The sequence below is a fragment of the Labeo rohita genome, chromosome 16, assembly GCF_022985175.1.
Source record: "Labeo rohita strain BAU-BD-2019 chromosome 16, IGBB_LRoh.1.0, whole genome shotgun sequence".
NCBI classification, from domain to species: domain Eukaryota; kingdom Metazoa; phylum Chordata; class Actinopteri; order Cypriniformes; family Cyprinidae; genus Labeo; species Labeo rohita.
Window position 1 is genome coordinate 27,262,918 of NC_066884.1, and position 19,025 is coordinate 27,281,942.

General features: G+C 36.8%; 2 protein-coding genes across 3 annotated transcripts in view; both read right to left on the reverse strand.

Moving 5' to 3' along the window:
- Nucleotides 1-7,388, reverse strand: part of iffo1b (intermediate filament family orphan 1b) — a 28,346-nt gene extending 20,958 nt beyond the window's left edge. The window contains exon 1 of the mRNA XM_051132147.1: nt 5,998-7,388. Within this exon, the coding sequence (XP_050988104.1) occupies nt 5,998-7,010 (1,013 nt within the window). The 5' untranslated portion in view covers nt 7,011-7,388. The remainder of the gene's footprint in view (nt 1-5,997) is intronic.
- Nucleotides 7,389-7,761: 373 nt separating this feature from the next.
- opn9 (opsin 9) lies at nt 7,762-18,190 on the reverse strand. Of its 2 annotated transcripts, none has more exons than XM_051132149.1 (9): nt 18,076-18,161; nt 17,529-17,658; nt 16,361-16,511; nt 15,065-15,204; nt 13,566-13,704; nt 13,235-13,349; nt 12,610-12,690; nt 11,252-11,783; nt 7,762-8,398 (listed from the first exon to the last, which is right to left on the reverse strand). In XM_051132149.1, the coding sequence occupies exons 2-9, from the start codon at nt 17,653-17,655 to the stop codon at nt 8,088-8,090; spliced, it is 1,596 nt and encodes a 531-aa protein (XP_050988106.1). In that variant the 5' UTR covers nt 17,656-17,658; nt 18,076-18,161; the 3' UTR covers nt 7,762-8,087. The 2 variants fall into 2 exon arrangements, with proteins under 2 accessions (XP_050988106.1, XP_050988105.1); XM_051132148.1 differs by having other exon boundaries at nt 7,763-8,398; nt 17,529-17,661; nt 18,076-18,190.
- Between the last annotated feature and the right edge of the window lie 835 nt (nt 18,191-19,025).

Below are 19,025 nucleotides of genomic sequence, written 5' to 3' on the forward strand. Positions count from 1 at the left end.
AATGACTGCATCCATTCAGTCCTTTTAACTGATCCGTCAGCCCTACAGTAATTTACTGTGTGGCTGTTCAACAGTAATATTGTCCAGTGCAGTAGTATAGTGCAGTGGGGTGGAACCAAACAAGCCCTGTTCTTATGTAAAGCTACTTAACATTCAGAGCATTGCAGCAGCCTCTACATTTATTAAACATCCTCACTGGAATGCAAGGTCGGTATGAGGCCGTGCATTACAGCCAATTCAAGGTGCAAACATACAATTACAGAAGGGAGTGACAGATAACATAACAACATAACAGGAGCGAACGGAGGAGAGACAGACAGAGAGAGAGAGAGAGATAGAAAGTGAGCAAGAGAGAGAGAGATTGCTCCTCTGCAGAGTCCTTGTGTATGCACTGCAATGCAGATATAACATAGATCACTGCTGCTGGATGCTGTAATGGAGCGGCCTAAATGAGACAAATGATACAAATAGCAAGTGTATTCTATTTAATGTGCTTTTTATTTGAGGTTTCTGAAAGAGCACAATTTATTATTATAATTTTTTTTCAGTATGATTTTTAAAATGTTTTGCTCACCAATGCCTCATTTATTTGGTCAAAAATGCAGTAATATTGTGACATATCATTTTAAAATAATATTTATAAATACAATAAAAATATTTATTTTTTTTAAAACAATTTAATATAACTATTTTAAATTATTTATAATTTATTTCTGTGATGACAAAGCTGAATTTTCAGCATCCTTACTCTATGTCTTCAGTGTCACATGATCCTTCAGAAATCATCTAATATGCTGAATTCGTGAAACATTTATTATTATTATTACTGTTAAATCTTGCATTTTCATTACATCAAACACTGGTAAATTTAGCAGTTATAACCATGTTTTCTCAACTGTTTGGGATGAATGAGAATAGGCTGTGAGCCAGGCCCCATTACTCAACATCACTGCCTACTGTCCCTGATGCTCTCAGGTCTGAACAGAAGCAAATCCCTGCATCCCTGTTTCAACACCTATTGTAAATCTGTCCCTGAAGAGAGGAAGCTGTTATAGCAGCAAAGGGAGGGATTAATGCATTTGCCACACTTTTGAAATTAAAATGTTTAAGAAGACAAAAGAGCATCAGGGAGGTCAGGCGCTGATGTTGAGTGATGAAACCTGGTTTGCGGTTCCAGTTAATACCAAAGGTATTCAATTAGGATACTAAATCAAAACAAACCTATGAGAAATTTCATTATGAACTCTGCTTTGTGCACAGGTTGTTTCAGAACAAAAAAGACCTTCACAAATCCGTTGCAACAAAGCTTAAGTTCAGTGTAGCATTCAATTCTTAGAACGGGGTGTGCTGTTCTAAAAACTAGTGTCCAAAAGTTCAAGTGTCCAAAAAATCAGCACATCTGCTTTAAGCAAGGGATAAGAATAAAGCGTGATAGATTTGTCTGTCGTATAAGACTGTTGACAGAAGACAGAACTGCTTTATTTTGCAATAACAATTGGCTGGATGTACATTATCCCTCTTATTACACAGCTACTTGCCACAAAACTAAATAATTAGTCAAGAAATATTGATTTGAGTTGATATATTTGAACACAAAGCTTCTGTGAAGAAAGCAGTTGCTAGTAAGTGGCAAGTTCAAACTAGACGGCCATTCACCACATGAAAAATTACGTCGATAAAAGACTTGATTTCAAGGCACAATATGTGTTGGCGCGATAGCCTTGTGGGAAGTTGCGTTACGCTATTCCTGTTCGAATCCCTACTCGAGGACCTTTCCCGATCCTGCCTCCTATCTCTCTCCCACTTCGCTTCCTGTCCATTCTGATCTGTCCTGTCATAATAAAGGCTAAAAATATTCAAAACAAAGAAAGAAACAAAGGCATAGATGGATGACGCCATAATTGAGTATGGAGTACTTTTTAATCTTAAACACCCATCTTGTCTTTCTCTCCCTGAGCTTCAGTTCATGACAGTTATGATGTGTAAAAAAATTCCCATCTCATGTTCTCCCTCAACTTCAAAATTGCCCTATATCTCTGTTTTACCTTTTTTTGTTAAGGGTGTTTGATCTTCTTTGCATGTTCTCTTTGCAAAGACTGGGTCGGTACTTCTGCAGTGATGTAGGATGATTTTAAAATGATTTTTAAAGTTGAGTTTTTCGACGTACCCTAACGTTGATTTTTTCGACATACCCTGACATACCAGAATACACAGAGTTCAGGCAGAGCAAGACAAGATGAACATTTTGGAAGTTCGGGGCACCATAGAAGTCCACTATACAGAGAAAAATCCTGAAGTGTTTTCCTCAAAAAGCATATTTTCTTTACAACTGAAGAAAGAAAGACATGAAAATCTTGGATGACAAGGGGGTGAGTACATTATCTGTAAATACTTGTTCTGGAAGTGAACTTCTCCTTTAAGCAGGGTGGGGCTGAATGTCGTGGAAGCGAAATGAGGACGCTGGAGCGATTCCTAATGAAGGATGAGTGTGATACAGAGCTCGGAAGCAGCGGAGCTGTTATTATGCCACAGTCGAGCACTTCCGCTTCTGCCGATCATGCTTATGTGAGGTAAAACAGCGCTGTTTTATCACACTAGATACATTTGAGTGTGTTGAAAGTTCTGTTATAATGCTACTCTGTGCATTTGTCACCTGTCTAATAAAATGCATAACAAATTAAAGTGTCTTTAATATGTACAAAATAAAACCGGGAAAATCGAGTTTGTATGACATCACTGGCAAGTGACGCAATGTCTGTTACAATAGTTAAAATTGCTTATTTCTCTGGATTAAACATTCTTGAAAACATTTGGGATAAGTTAGCAAAATACATAATACTGTTCTAGTGGTTTTTGGATATTTTAATCAAAAAATCGTATATATTGTGCCTTTAAGATGAAACTGTTTAAAAATCTTACCAGTTTGTTATTTATCTTACAATCCATTATAATCATCGCAAAGTGGCAGCTGTGTTTGTATGAAACAAGCAGGTCCACGATATTATGGTAACAAAAAAAAATTCACTGTACACAGAATATCGATTTGAGTTTTAATAATTTATTAGCCAACCAAACGCAAATCGTCCACGAAGATAAAATGTTCTTAGCAAGCGAACAGCGTCGACTTACATTTTAAAATATATTAAAATAGACAACAGTTATTTAAACTGTAATACTATTTCACAATATTGCAGTAAGAATATTTACTGTATTTTTATCATAAAATGCATCCTTGCAAGACTTATTAAAAAAAAACACCCATTTGAATGGTAGTGTGAAATAAAAAGAAATTATTAAATATTCTTTATTGTGTTAATTTAGTATTTTTAACAATATTTTTATGGTAGTTTACTAAATTTTAAATCTGATTGGTTGAAATGATGGTTCCTTAAGCAGAAAGTAAATATAATATTTTTTAAGCTATATCATAGATAGATAGAACAACTCTTTTGAGGATGAGACAGCGAAAGAAGACTTACTAAATTAGAAAGCCAAAACAGAAAATACATATAGGAAAGAAAGTCTGAGAAGAGCTGAAACCAGAGCAAATGTCGAAGAAGTCAGATGGAGAGACGCTCAACACTTGATAACATCTGTTATGAAGCAGAAGCATTCAAGACAGAAAACACAAATGACTTTTCTGCTTTTCAACAGTGTTTTTACCTGTCCCGATGAGTCAGCAGACAGTAATGAGTTTGCGAACTGATGGTCCGTTCAGCCCTAAATAAAGCTGCTCTACGTGACTGACAGTAGATGGAATCTGCTGCAGGTCTGGACATACAGAGCTGTGAGACTGACTGAACAGCACCGTTTATGAGAAACACAGCCATTATTTCCCCTCCAGCTGATTCTTATCTTCTGTATACTGTACATATGATATTCTTTGCTTCTCATGTCCAACTCTAGCTTGATGATATTAATCAAAGCCTTCGAGTCTCCATCCATCCTAAACACCTCATATCACCTTCACAGTTTTACTAAGAGTACATTTAATTTTCCATTTAATAACCTCAGACTGTTACTCACCCTCATGTCTTTCCAAACCTGTAAGACCTTCGTTCATCTTCAGAATGCAAATTAAGATATTTCTGTACAATCTGAGAGCTTTCTGAGCCTGCATAGACAGCAACGCAACTGACATGTTCAAGGCCCAGAAAGGTAGTAAAGACATTGTTAAAATAGTCCATCTGACATCAGTGGCTCAACTATAATTTTATGAATCTATGAGAATACTTTCTGTGTGCAAAGAAAACAAAAATAACCACTTTATTAGACTATTTCTTCTCTTCCATGTCAATCGACATGCATTCACAAGAGTATCACGACGCATGAGTAATTCATGACAGAATTTTCATTTTTGGGTGAACTATGACTTTAAGCAGTTGTTAGAAATAATGAGCGAAATATACTTCAAGCCTCTGCAGGTGACTACTAGCAGAGTCAATGATTTATGCTCTATTTTATCCCACAAAACTTGCAAGCCACAACTCGTTCTCTTTTTAAACAGATTCCACTCTCACGAAAGCTATTGCTTGGTTGTTGTCTTGAACAACTGAAAGATCGATTTAAAACGTAACCACTTCTGAGGCAGTGACTGCAGCCTGCTCTGCATCAAAGCAGGGATGTTTGTGACTGATGCACAGGTTATCAGAGGTCATTGCAAGTCAGGGACCCCTCAGAAGCAGACAGGCAGACAGAGCATTGGAACATGCTAAAATAACCTAGTGTGCATGTGTTTTCAGCAATATATATATATATATATATTTATATATATATAAATATATATAAAAGAGTCCTCTATAGTGAAAATATTTTGATTTTTTTTCTAATTTAATACATTTTTATTACAAATTAATTTATCAAGCAAAGACAATTTTTCATAATTTAATAATTTTCATAATTATTCTTATATTAATATATTATTACTTACTATTTTTACATAATTATTAGTAACCTAAAAATATTGGGGAAAAACTTAAATCTTAATGTGCTATTTATTATAATCATTAAATGCTATTCTTGCTATTATAAAATATTTGTGTGTTTTATCATTTTTCAAGAAAAACCTTTTGATAACTTTTCTACCAATGACTAAATGTTACTCTTTAAAAATACTAATAATTTAATAATAACACTATTAAACGATATCTTTAGCAAATTATCCACTTTTCATTTTGTACTTGATAATGGTATGATGCCTAAATTCAGTTTAAACAAATTAATTGTAGTTTTTAGTGTTTTATTTTTTTATTATTATTATATATATTTTTTATTTAGACCAAACAGAACAGAATTTAAATATCGTCCAATTATCAGTTTTATTGTAATTTTTAGTGTTTTTTTATTATTATTTTAGACCGAAGAGAACAGAATTGTAATATTGTCCAATTATTAATTCTGTTTTAGTTTTTAGTGTTTATTTATTTATTTATTTAGACTGAACAGAACAGAATTTTAATATTGCCCAATTATCCATTTTATTTTTGTTTTTAGTGTTTTATTTTTTTATTCATTTAGACCAAACAGAACAAAATTTTTTTATTGTCCAATTATCAATTTTATTTTAGTTTTTAGTGTTTTTTATTATTATTATTTTAGACCAAACACAACTGAATTTTAATATTGCCCAGTTATCAATTTTATTTTCATTTTTAGTGTTATTATTATTATTATTATTATTATTATTATTATTATTATTTTAGACCAAACACAACAGAATTTTAATATTGTCCAATTATCAATTCTGTTTTAGTTTTTATTGTTATATTTTTTATTTATTTAGACCAAACAGAACAGAATTTTAATATTGTCCAATTATCAATTTTCTACCATGACATCAAACAATTATCATCTTATCAGTATAGCTAGTATTAGAAAACACCCATCGTTCTCTAAACACTTTGCAGCAGAGACCTGCCATAAGGGCCCAAAAACAGCAACGACTTTCTCATTAACAAACATTCATCCATAAAAAACATTTACATTCTCCATATTCACCTTCGCTTGTACTCATCCCGCTCTCTTTTGATTTTGGCCAGGACGTTGTAAAGCGCTCTGATCTCTGGGGTGATGGTGTCTATCTGGACTCCCACGCCATCCGGGTGGACCCACGACACTCCAGGACTGGTGACCCGAGTCTCAGACCCGCTTCCCAGTTTACGGGTGTGATTGTAGGACCAGATGGTGCCCGGGAGGAAGCGAGGAGGAGGGTTGGGAGACGTCCCGGTGCCAACGCTGCTCATATGCGGAGCATTATTAGAGTTGTTGGTGTTGGCCGAGCCAGGTTCAACGGTGGGTGTTGAGAGACTAACCGTGATAATTGGGTTCCTATTAGTGTTTGGGTCAGTTGTGGTCTCATCATCAGCTTTATTGGGCTCAAGCTTGAGGACGGTCGTAAGCGAGGGCATAAACAACGTAGTGGGTCGTTTAGCAGAATTATTGGTGTTTTGAAAGGACAAAGACCCAGGTCGGACAGCGATAGGCCCAATGAACCCAGTCTGCACACCAATTTCTTTAGTGTTTCCGTCCTCCACGCATCCACCCGTGTTATTGCTGTCTAAAGCCTGCTGAAGCTGTAACTCCAATATCTTATTGCGTCTTTCCAGTTCATGCACTTTAGCCAGAAAGCATCGGAAACGCAGATTGAGGGTCTTCAGGACGCTTATATTGGATCCCAGGTCGTTCCTCAGTGCCATAGCTGTAGGTGGAGGAGGTTGAGACCAGTGGAGGGACGGACTGAAGTGCAGATAAGAGGATGCAGTAAGGTCAAATGCGGTTTGAGAGACTCCAGCAGGGCCGGGTTGTTCTCCGAGGAAAAACGAGGATGGATCGGGAGCTCCAAGGATTGCAGCCTCGGGGAGTAAACCGGAGGGAGAATCGGGATGACTGTGTCCTTCTGGATACTGATGGTGCTGCTGCTGCTGCTGCTGCTGCTGATGATGATGATGATGATGATGGAGAGGAGAATTCATGCTACGGTACGGAAAACTGAAGCGCTGCAGATCGGGCATGAACACCAGATATGCCTGACTTTTAAAATAATTAACGGCTGGATTTCAAAGGTCAGTGGTGTTTAGCGATACGGCGATGTCCACATTTAACTCGTTAAAGCCTTATGTAACGAGTTAAGAGTCTTACGGCTTGTGCGTGAATGCTGAGTAAGGATGATGAATAGACGTTGATGGAGATGAAGCGGCTCTCACTGCAGCAACCGATAAAAGCGCAAAATGTGGACTAATTATAAAAGCATGCAAAATACAAACAAGCAAAGAATAGTGTAACACCTAACGTCAGCGAAATACATTTAAAGTAGGTCCAAATGAACGTCTTGCGGCTTCCCTGCCTGGAAACCTGAATACACTTGAGCACCCGAGTCTCTCTGCAGCGCTTCAGTGCGGACACTACCGTAATATCAGCAGTAGCTCCCGGCTCGTGTTTGTTTACTTGAATATTCCAGAGTCGGAAAATAATATTTGGTTGATGACATTGCGACAAACCATCGTTGTGTGTAATCTATCACTGTTCGAAAGCGAATAACAGCTCTGCGTGTGCTTTTCCCTTCGTGTGTTCGTGTCCAAGAATGGTACTTACGGTAAAACGATATTACCTCATGCATCATGATAACAAAGCAACGACGTCACACATCTGCAACAAATGGCCATTGTACTTCATTGTGTCTTACAGGACTTCTGATTCAGGATTTTTAAAATCTATTTGGAAACTATAAAGTAAACATCAAAGACGTTTCATTATTGTAAACTTTATTTACATTTCGGAAATAGTCCTTTGAAATACTCTGGAATGGATATTGCTCTCTAAATATGTACAAACATAAATACAATAAATAAATACATAAAATATTTAGACACACAAGAGATTAAATAAATAAATAAATACATGGGATCCAGTAATAAACATAAAAAGGTAAAATCAGTATATGAAAATCAGAACTAGAGCATCATGTGTCAAAGCACCAGTGTGAGACTGGATGGGATGATACTAACGGAAAAAAAAGAAACACTGTATATTTTGAGCTAATTAACTGCATTATAAACTATAGTGTTTCTGGTGTTCTGGTGATTCGAGTGTTATTTCTCACCCGTCAGCAATGTGTTAGAGGATTCTTTAAATTCTTTTTTCATCTCTCTTTCCACCTCCTTGCCTTTCTCTCTTTCTAAGTTGCTCTGCGTATCTAAGGTTGTAGTATCCAGTGTTGCCCACCCGACTGCTGCACTGTCCTGGCAGGACCTTCTCTGTCCTCTACTCCCTCGGCTCTCCCGACTCCCTTTACTCTTCCGTGAGGAATCTTTCTTCACATGCTCACCAGACAGCTGACTGGTAGCTGTGCTTCTTCTTCTCCAGCTGTGAATATAAGAGAGAGTGACGCTTCCTCGAAACCCTGCGTGTGTGGAAAATACAGAGATAGAAACAAGAATGTGAGAAATATAGACAAAGAAATCAAATCAACAAAAATATGTAATTATAGATAAATGTTAGACAGACAGATAGACAGAGATAGATAGAGAGAGAGATAGATAGATAAATAGATAGAATGATATTTTGAGCTAATTAACTGCATTATGAACGTTCTGTTATTCTATGTAGCATTCTGTCATTCTATCTATCCATCTATCTATCATTCTAGATAGATAGACAGATAGATAGATAGACAAACAGACAGAAAGACAGACAGACAGATAGATAGATAGATGTAGCGTTCTGTCATTCTATCTATCTATTCTGTATTTTTTTTTTTTTTTTTTTTACTTTTTTCGGTAACAGTTACTGTACTCTTTACTCTCTGTACATTTATTTCAGTGAAAAAATAAGTCCAAAAATCTCAATTTCAACATTTTGAACAATAGAGCCCTACAATCGTTTTCTTTTCTTTTTGTCAGAAATTCTTGTGTTTTAATTTTTCTGATAATTAAATAAAGGCATGAAACATTTATTTACTTTTAATGAAATTAAAATTATATCCTTTTATTTGTTGCCAAACAAACAGAGGTTTGTCTGCTGAAATACATGGAAGAAAAATTCTGCGAACATTCTGTTAAATGTAAAAATAAATAAATAAATAAATAAATAAATATAATAATAATTGTAGAATTGTTTTCTACAATTAGGTGGTTAATCTTGTTGTAATATTAGCATTTAAATGTTTTATTAAAATTCGCCAGAAATAGGAATATATAAACACCTACATTATACTGACTAATACAAGACTAATACATTTGTTACATGTTAAACCCCACTTTTATTTTGACAGGTTGCCGGTTAGTTTTTGTGTGTATACACTATGATATGAAGCTAATTTGAAACGGTAAAATTCAGATGAAGTGACTCTCACAGCAGCTCTGGGGCCGATTGCACCAGCTGGGCGTATGCCCGGTTGTAAGACTAAGCTGGACGTAAAATGCGCTTTAAGTCGTGCGTAGAATTTATACCCGTTGCACCATCTCGGCGTAGTGCTACGTCTGAGACTAAATTTTACGCCTAGTCAACGGTAGGCGTAAAGTGAAAAGTCACGATTTGCTCGGACATGATTTGTTTTTAATTACCTATTGCAGATGCCAACTGTAACGTTTATGGTCTTTTCGGGTAGGATAATGTGGCCTATAAACAATTATTATAAGGAGGGGTCAAGCAACACATGCAACACATCAGCTTTCAAATTCTGTCAATTCAATCACAAACTCTACAATTTATAAATGTGGTTTTTCAGCCACAGAAAGATGTCAAGAGGCTAAAATGCACAACTGTCACGTAAATTCACATTTACCTCAGGAAAGATTCGTTGTACATAAACTCGATAGCAAGAAAAAAAGATATAGAAAGAAGCATTGTATTACATTAATTATATTTTACTTAATCTGTCGCCTTTATTTTTAGTGTTAGTCTGAAAAAATATGTCATGGGAATGTGCAGGGAGACCTCAGATACAAAAACGCGGACATTAGAATATATTAAGTGAATAAAATTATTTCGCGGTGGCTTCACTTGTTATGATGTCTTGAGCAATTCAGTTTTATATTAATAGTAGCCATTGCAGCGTGGGTGTCGTCTCAACTATCACTGCGAGAGAATGTGTTTTAGTGATGGGAAGTTCGGATCATTTTACCGACTCGGACCTTTGAGTCTCGTTCAGCAAAATGAACGAATCTTTTTTCGAGTCATTTCGTTCATTTTGTTCATTTTAGCAAAATATAATTAAAATGTTACGTTTTACCTCCCTCACACATCTACTGCTTACACAAACGTTGATCACACTACAAACAAAACAAAACTATAATGCTATAAGAAACAGAAAATAATATTGTTTACCTGGGTCTTTAGTCTATGATTCGCTCACCTCGCCTCTTATCTGACAAGTTTTCGGGTTTGAGTCGTTCGTTCATCACCTGACAGCCCAATTAGCTAACCAACGCAGCCTGAGCCGGAAAGAGAATTGATTAGTTCATCTTTTGAGTCTTCGGGTTTGAGTCGTTCGCTCATCACGTGACAGCCCCATAAGGTGAACGAACGACTCTAAAACAGTTGAACTAATTGCAGTACAGAACCTAATAGGATGTTGCGCTTGCGCGACTGAACGAATCACTCCCCGAGGCAACTCTTTCGTCCCGAGTCACATTAAAGATTCGTTCAAAATGAACGAATCGTTCAAGAACGACCCATCACTAATGTGTTTGCGTGGACGCGCATCCTCTACGCCGGGCATAGTTGCGCCTGGTCGTAGTTTTAGCTGGTGCAACAGGTGTAAATATTTATCGTAAAGTTGGACGTTGCAAAGCCCAGCGTAGGGCTTACACCCAGCTTTTTTACGTCTAGCTGGTGCAGCCGGCCCCTGGAGATGAAGTTTATACGTTTATGTCGTCATATAATGAGACACAGAGGCCGAAAACCACCGCGAGCGTCACGTGTGCTTCACTATTTGTGTCAATGCCGTTGTGTAAATAAGATGAATAACATAATACTATTTGGTTTGTTTAATAAAGAACAAGGTATAGATCTGTTCTATAGGAAATGACTTCTGTTGTGATCTGTCGCTATATAGAAAATAAAGTTTATTTGACCTTTAAGGGGGGGCGGGGAAACACTGTAGAATGACAGACAGATGTAGCATTCTGTCATTCTATCTATCTATGTATCTATCTATCTATCGTTCTAGATAGACAGGCAGACAGACAGACAGATAGATAGATAGATAGATAGAGAGATAGATAGATAGATAGATAGATAGACAGGTCCTGACCATCAGAATCACTGCCATCTGTGCTCCTTGTTCTCCTCCTCTCTCCATCTTTTCCTCTCAAGCACAGGAGATCACAGACGTCCTCCCTGAAGTCGCGGTTCATGATCTGGTAGATGAAGGGGTTTATCATGCAGTGTGACTTGGCCAAAATAGCCGGGATGAGGGAGACTTCTGGCTTCAACGTGGACACAAGATGAGACTGATGTCCACTCATTCCTCCATGTGCAGAACCCGCAGTTGAACTGGATCCATGATGCCCTACAGAATGATGGGAATGATCTGAAGTCATATTCCTCCAGGAGACCAAAGCATCTCCAAAGTGTTCTGAAGAGGTCCAGTTAATGAGAAAGGGAAAACCAAAGACATCAGACATCCCTCCGCCATGGCCAACTCCTGTTGACATTCCACCCATGAGAGCAGCGCCTCCGTCTTCTTCAGCGTGCTCCTCTCTGGCAGTCAAAGCAGAGTAGAGCGAAACAATCGCATAGGGAGTCCAGGCAATCAGAAATGAGGAACACACCACTGCTGCTATCTGCAACGAAACATTTCAGGAACAGTGTGATACAAGAAGGAAATAAGAAATTGTATGTAACAGCAGGGCTTGTCAGAACTGTTGCAACCATTGTCCTACCACTGTGTAAATGGTGCCAATTAAATGGATAGCTCACCCATTTTGTCATTAATTACTCATTCTCAAGTCGTTTCAAACCAGTAAGACCTTTGTTCATCTTCAGAACACTTTTTTAGATATTTAAGATATCTAAGATATTTAAGATTAAGATATTTTTGATTAAATCTGAGAGCTTTCTGACCCTGCGTAAAAAAACAACGCAACTACCACGTTCGAAAAGATGATCGCAACTTCTTTTCACGGCAATTTTAAAGCAGGCAGGTTGTCAAGTTATAACATGTATCAAAAAATAAATTTGTTTTCATTTTTATTTATTATTGTATTTTAATTTTAATGAATGATATATTATTTAGTATTTATATTTTAGTTCAATTTGTTTTAGTGCAACTTATTTATGAATTAATTTAATTTTTAATTTAATATTTGTGACCAGTAATAACCAATATACTCTTATGGCATTTTGTAACTATTTTACATTTGGTCAAATTGGTGGCAAAATCATATGAATTCGTAGAATTTCATTTATAAATGTTTGCACAAGCTACTTACACCCCATTGAGGCTTAGGTTTATGGGTGGCTCTTCATGCTTACTTTTTTCTACGGTACATTTTCCTATGGATCAAATCATACAAATTCATACAAAATTGCCAACTTGTAATAAAGTGATTGTATCTGAAAAGTGGCTGCTTTCTAAAGGAATAATGGGAGATCAGTCAGAACTGGTACCTTTGTAAGCCGGAGATCTTTACTGCTGTGAGTGACACTGGATGAAGGGATTGAAGCCAATGTGCGACCAGACCGATACACCTGAAATCACACAGTAGCAATACTTCAATTCAACTTAAAGAGATAGTTCACCAAAAAAAATCTATCATTAATTAATCACCTCATGTTGTTCAAAATCTGTAAGACTTATTTCATCTTTGGAACACAAATTAAGATATTTCTGATGAAATCCGAGAGCTTTCTGACCCTGCATAGACAATCATGTTCAAGGCCCAGAAAGATAGTACAGACATTGTTAAAATAGTCCATGTGACATCAGTGGTTCATGCATCGTGTTTTCTCATGAACACATGTTAAAGTCTAACGTGAAAGAGAAGCAGTTGTTAAAATAAAGCTGTTATGTTTGTTTTCCTTGCCCACAAAAAGTAGTTTTAGAACAACATTAGGGTGAGCAATTAATGACAGAATTTTCATTTTTGGGTGAACTATCCCTTTGATAGTTCATTAGTCAACATTAGGATAAAATAGTCAAATAACAATTGATCTTAAGCATCAAAATGACGTGTTTTAGCTTCAAGTGTTTCAGAATCATTATTATTACTAATAGTCTCTCTGTTTATCTCACCTTGATGAGGATAGCGAGGTATGAAGTGATGATAATGAAGGTGGGAACTCCAAAACAAAGTGACATGATCAGGAAAATGTAGACTCTATCATTAAGTGAAGACTTCAGTCTCCACCTGTGACCACAGTAAACAGTGCATGAACACTTTAACACACATTTTCTGTGATGTGCAGATGTTCCAGTGGTTTGTGGGCAAAATACCATTTAGCTGCTTGAAAGTGAAAGCTACAGTATATATTTGTCCCTTGAGAACGTACTCCGAAAACACCAAATAATCATTGTGGAGTTAGTTAGTGACTGACTTACAAGTGGTAATAATGGTTATGGTTACCAGTTTATGGTGCAGCTGGTTCCAAACGGTTCTGGGCCGTAGCTACCAAAGCCAAACACAGGAAGTAAGGCCCAGAATATTGTATAGATCCACACCAAAGCCACAGACAGAGAGGCGTGTTTTTTCTCAATCCACTGACCTAAGACAAAGGAACAAGTACATTAGTAAACATCTAAAAGCTTACTTGATGGCATAGTTGCTGGATAGCATTGAAGTGTACTAGCCGGGTTTTATTTTATCGATTGTCACAGCCTGATTCTGTTAGATGAGAGAAAGATACACAGTTTATTAGAATTAGAAATCTATGTTGGATCTATGTTACCGGATATGCATAAATGACATTTTCTCAGTATATGCTTGTTCTCTCCCTGCCTAAGAAAAAATAAGTGCTATTAAAGGGGTCATCGGATGCAAAGTTCACTTTTACATGTTGTTTAAACATTAATGTGTGTTGGCAGTGTATGTACACATCTACCCTATAATGATAAAGATCCATGCAGTGGTTTTTAATTAATCTGTAAATAAATAATAAAATAATATCCCCTTTTTCAAATCGAGCCATTCTCAGATGCCTGTTGGTGTGACGCCGCTCCCACGATAGTTGATTGACATGAGCGTCTTACCTCAGACCTGCCTTACATCAGCTGTAACAGTCCGACCTCCATTGTTTCGATGCCGGAGCAGGGATGTAAGTTAGACAAGAATATCTCCGATTGAGCGACTGAGGTGTTGTGTTGCTGAATGTAACAATGAACATAGCGGTCATCATTTATTCCCGACATCTGAGCCGCTGAAGATGCAGTGGATTAAGTTTGTTTGTGAAGGGAATGCGCCTCCCGATCTACATTAATTCCTACATGTTCACGCAAATCATTCGTGATCCAGCTTCATCTACAGCAGAAGTGAGTACAAGGTTTTTTTTTATTAATCTCTGCATTCACCTTTCCTAATACCTTTCCTAATAATGTGCTAGTTTCGTGGCTAAACACGCTAAAGTAAACAGGCTCGTCACTCCACAGAGAGAAGAGAGGGGCGGGGCGAGCAGAGCTCAATTGCAATTAAAGGAACAATCCCTCAGAATAGGTTGATTTTTGCAGAGCTCATTTTGACAAGGTAAAAAGGGTGTTGTTTTACACTACCATTGAGAATTTTTAACCAAAGTATATTATAGACTTTTCATTAAGACCCTAAAGAATCATATCAACTTGTGGAAAATGGGCATCCGATGACCCCTTTAAATGATTTTAAGATTTGAAAAAAATAAATCTGATTTTTAAATGTGCTTTAATTAAATTGAATAGAATTTTAAATTAAATTAAATTAAATTAAATTAAATTAAAAAGTCCAACAAGAATAACCAAATCCTGCACTTCCATCAATGATGCCTGATGTAGACATGAATGATTGGGTAGGCATATATTCGACCTAACTTGCAAGTCTCAGCATTAACATAATAATATAAAAAGACAAAAAATCAGAGGATAAAAAGGGAGAATTACCATACTGAAAGCTACAGATCTTGAAGCAGCGGTCGAGGGAGATAAGGCAGGTGGTGATGAGAGACCCAATGCCAAAAATGAAGCCCTGAAACCCATACCACATACATCCTGTTTCCCCAAAAATCCATGCATGTGACAGACTAAGAGAGAGAAAAGGGGAAGAAAAAAAGCCCAACTGTTTAAAGCAGTAGCAAAATACTGAGCACAGCAAATCCAAAAATATCCATAAGAACTCTACATGTAATATGCTCAGATTCTGCAGATCTAAGGTTTTTTCTATAAGACTGAGCGATCACACTTTATTTTAAGGTCCAATTCTCACCATTAACAACTCAATAACTATGACTTCTGCCTCAGTAGACGTCTAATTAGCTGCTTAATAATAGTTAGTAAGGTGGTTGTTAAGTTTAGGTATTAGGTAGGACTAGGTATGTAGAATATGGTCATGCAGAATGTGCTTTATAAGGACTAAAAACAGCCAATATATTAACAGTAAGCATGCTAATAAGCAACTACTTAATAGTGAGAACTGGTACCTATACTAAAGCGTTACGGACTGAACCAATTTCTTCTTGTGTATACACAAGTTCACAAACCAAAAAGCCAGGCAAGATGATTTTTTTTATTCAGATAGATTTACATTTGCTGACCCAAGATGTTAGAGGCCCAGGATTTTATTTTCTTTTTCTTCACAAATCTTACTCACCCTGAGGGCATGTTTTGGTGGTTTGTGGGAAAAAGTAACACTTTCAACTACATAAAAGTGAAACCCTTTTGGCCCCTTGAGAATGCACTCAAAAAGTATAGTAGCTTGAGATTTCTGAGAATTTTGTTTACCTTTTCCACAGAAATCTGTTTCTGGCATTCAGAGAAGTATAAACACACAAATTAAATAAAGCAAAAATGATTTTGCACATCTATATACATCTATAAGTATTTTCCCCTGACCAAATGCCTGTTAAATTTTAAATCCTCTCTAAAGTCAAATCAGATCAATAATATACCCTGCGTTTATGTTCTACATTATGTAATATCATTATCAGTGGCTTATTCTCAGACTGTCAGGCTTCTTTCTTATCCAGCAGAATACTCTGATCTTCACTGCATGGCACTCGAACACTGCTGAAGGGATAATCACAAGAGCGACTGATGCATGCGATGTCACAGACTAATGCTGGCTTTAAGAGAGCTTTTATAATTTGTAAAGTACACTGGCATGCCAAACTTAGTATAACCCTTCAAAATACACGTTAAGAACCACGCTATGTGTAAACGCAGTCAGTGCGGTGGTGGTACCTTGAGATGATGAGACATGGCGCCCCCAGCAGGCTGTATCCGAAATCACAAATGGCCAGATTGATGGTCATCAGTTCGTGTGCTCTGAGCTTCTTTCTCCGCTGACCGTAAACCAACAACACCAGCCCATTCCCAACCACCGACACCACACCTGGGACAGAACCCAAAATGTATATATACATACATAGAAATGTATAGTTTTAATTTTAATACATGTCATTTTGCAGCAAGGTTTTAAAAAATATAATGTATATATATTTTTACGATTTGGGATTTTTTTAAGATTCAAATAATAGTTTTTTTAATGTAGCATTTTTGCATTCTTCACAGTGAGCTTACAAATATTGCGACTTTCAAAATCATAGTCATTGTTGGAAAGGGTTCAAATGCACAAAAGATGCTGAAAAAACTAAAGAAGCTGGTGGACCTGAAAGATTTTTCTGAAGAACAGCGGGCATTTTATCTGTTCAGGACGAAAAAGGGACTCGTGAACAATTATCGCTAAACAAAACAAATAGCTGTGGATCATCCAGGTAACAACACAGAATTAAGAATCAAGCGCATGTAAACTTTTGAATGGGGTCATTTTTATTGGGTCATTAAATCAAATTTGTTAGGTCAGTACTAAATAAAAACCACATTTTGTATGATCCCTGTCATTCTGGTAAAATAGTCAACATTTTGCAGATACTGCAACCGTATGTAAAATTTTGACCCCACAACTCTACATATTATAACTCTAACTGTAAAATCACATGTACAGTCCCATTAAAAATGAAAATGCATGTAATAGTAGGGCCATTTATAGTCAGCCAATGAAACATTTTTTTTAGCGGAGCAATTTACCCTCTATGTTCAATAAAACGTCTTTCTTTACTCTGTAATGGCAGTTGCATTTGTTGTGCAAACCAGCACAGAAGTCTATTGATTGTCGAACACAAACATCTTTAGATTGCCTTGGTTCTAAATGCAGATCAGTCTTGACTAGATAAGTAGAGTAGACTCTCACGCAATCAGACCCCCAAAAACAACATGATAAATGCTGAGTTTTACCATTTACTGATGCATCTCTCTATCAGAAGCATTTCGAGTGATCTTTATCATTTTGGACCCCACTGTACTCCACTATATTAAACAGTAATAATCTAATAAAGGACTAATAACTGACCTGTGATGATGAGTAAGATGCCTATGCTGAGGTCAGCGGATGAAGAGAGCTGTGAGCGGAAGGCATGAGGGATGGAGGACGGGACCGAGATAGACCCCATCCATGAGCCATTCAATCTCTTAGACATTAACTACTAACAGAAAGACAGACAGAAAAGAAAAGAAGAAGACTGAAACATGATCCTGCTACGCCCTAAAAGAAAGAACTGGTGTTGAGATCCATTGAACTAAAACGATGGACTTACAGTAAAATCCAACATACACATAAAAAATACAGCTGCATGAGTATTGCTTAGTCAAATCAATTAATTGTGATTAATCACATCCAAAATAAGTTAGTTTACATAATTTCTGTGTCTGTAATGTGTATATTTATATGTGCGTATTTATAAAAACACACATACGTATATATTTAGGAAATATGTATATAACTTTTATTTTGGATGCGATCAATCGCGATTAATCGATTTAACAGCACTGATTTAGCTTTAAATGATAGAGGAACAAATAGAGGAACATATGAACAAAGTAAAAGTTTTATTACTCACCCTCCCTTGTCAGTCCACCTCTTATGTGTTTATCACTCCGTCTTTTTCAGCCCACTGTCTCTTAATCTCAAAGTGAAATGGTTGCTTTTCAGTCTTAAGCCTCTTTTGTTCCTGTTGCTCTCTGTTTATACAGGAGGAGCGAATCAATTCTGCTGTGGTCAATCTGCTAGAGGACCATCAGGATTCATGCACACTAACCCTCCCATCCTTTTGAACACCCACCTCCCTCTTTCCGCACACCTCTACCTTCCTCTCATCCCTTTTTTGCACTCGTAACACTTCACCTCTGTGATTAGAGGACATTCGGAAGTTAGATTTTATAGATAAAGAGAGTCATTAATTACGTTTTAGCAAGATGAACAAACGTTATGGCAGATAAGATTAATAAAGCACAGTGACATCATCTGTGAATGTGGGTGAGAGAGAGAGGTGGGGGTCAGTGTTGCATATGAAAGACTAAATGTGCAAGAATATCAGCCATCTGAACTAAACAAATAAAGTCTCTTAATCCTCCGTCCTCATTCTTATCAACAGAATTGAACAGCTTTAAAGTGCATGCATAAACACACATACAGTAAATGCACAAGGACAAGCCGTGCTATAAATCCCACAATCCAAATTTCCCAAGGCTAAATCATGAATCAGATGCAAAACAACAATTTCAGATTGCATTATTTTAGAAAATGAATGAAGGAATGATGCATGGTTAATAATAAAGTCTATGAAGTTTTTTCCCTAAAGCACAATGTTCATCATAGCTAAATCTGTGCCTTGGTAATGCAGTGCATTAATGCTGAAATATGTCCACTGGTCCTCTGACTCGCACATCAATAAAATTGATAGACATATTTCATAAAGGCCCATCAGGTGAAATAATGGCATGTCTATGTCAGGGTGCATTATTCATGGAAAACTACCCCCGATCCACAAATGGACAGAGTATTGAACTA

Excerpts from the sequence above, each read along its gene's own strand:
- opn9 (XM_051132149.1), bottom strand. The coding sequence starts at position 17,655 with ATGTCTAAGAGATTGAATGGCTCATGGATGGGGTCTATCTCGGTCCCG. Across the intron at positions 15,205-16,360 it reads CCATGTCTCATCATCTCAAG|TCTGTCACATGCATGGATTT; the intron begins GTACCACCACCG and ends TCTCTCTCTTAG. Across the intron at positions 11,784-12,609 it reads AAGATCTCCGGCTTACAAAG|ATAGCAGCAGTGGTGTGTTC; the intron begins GTACCAGTTCTG and ends GTTTCGTTGCAG.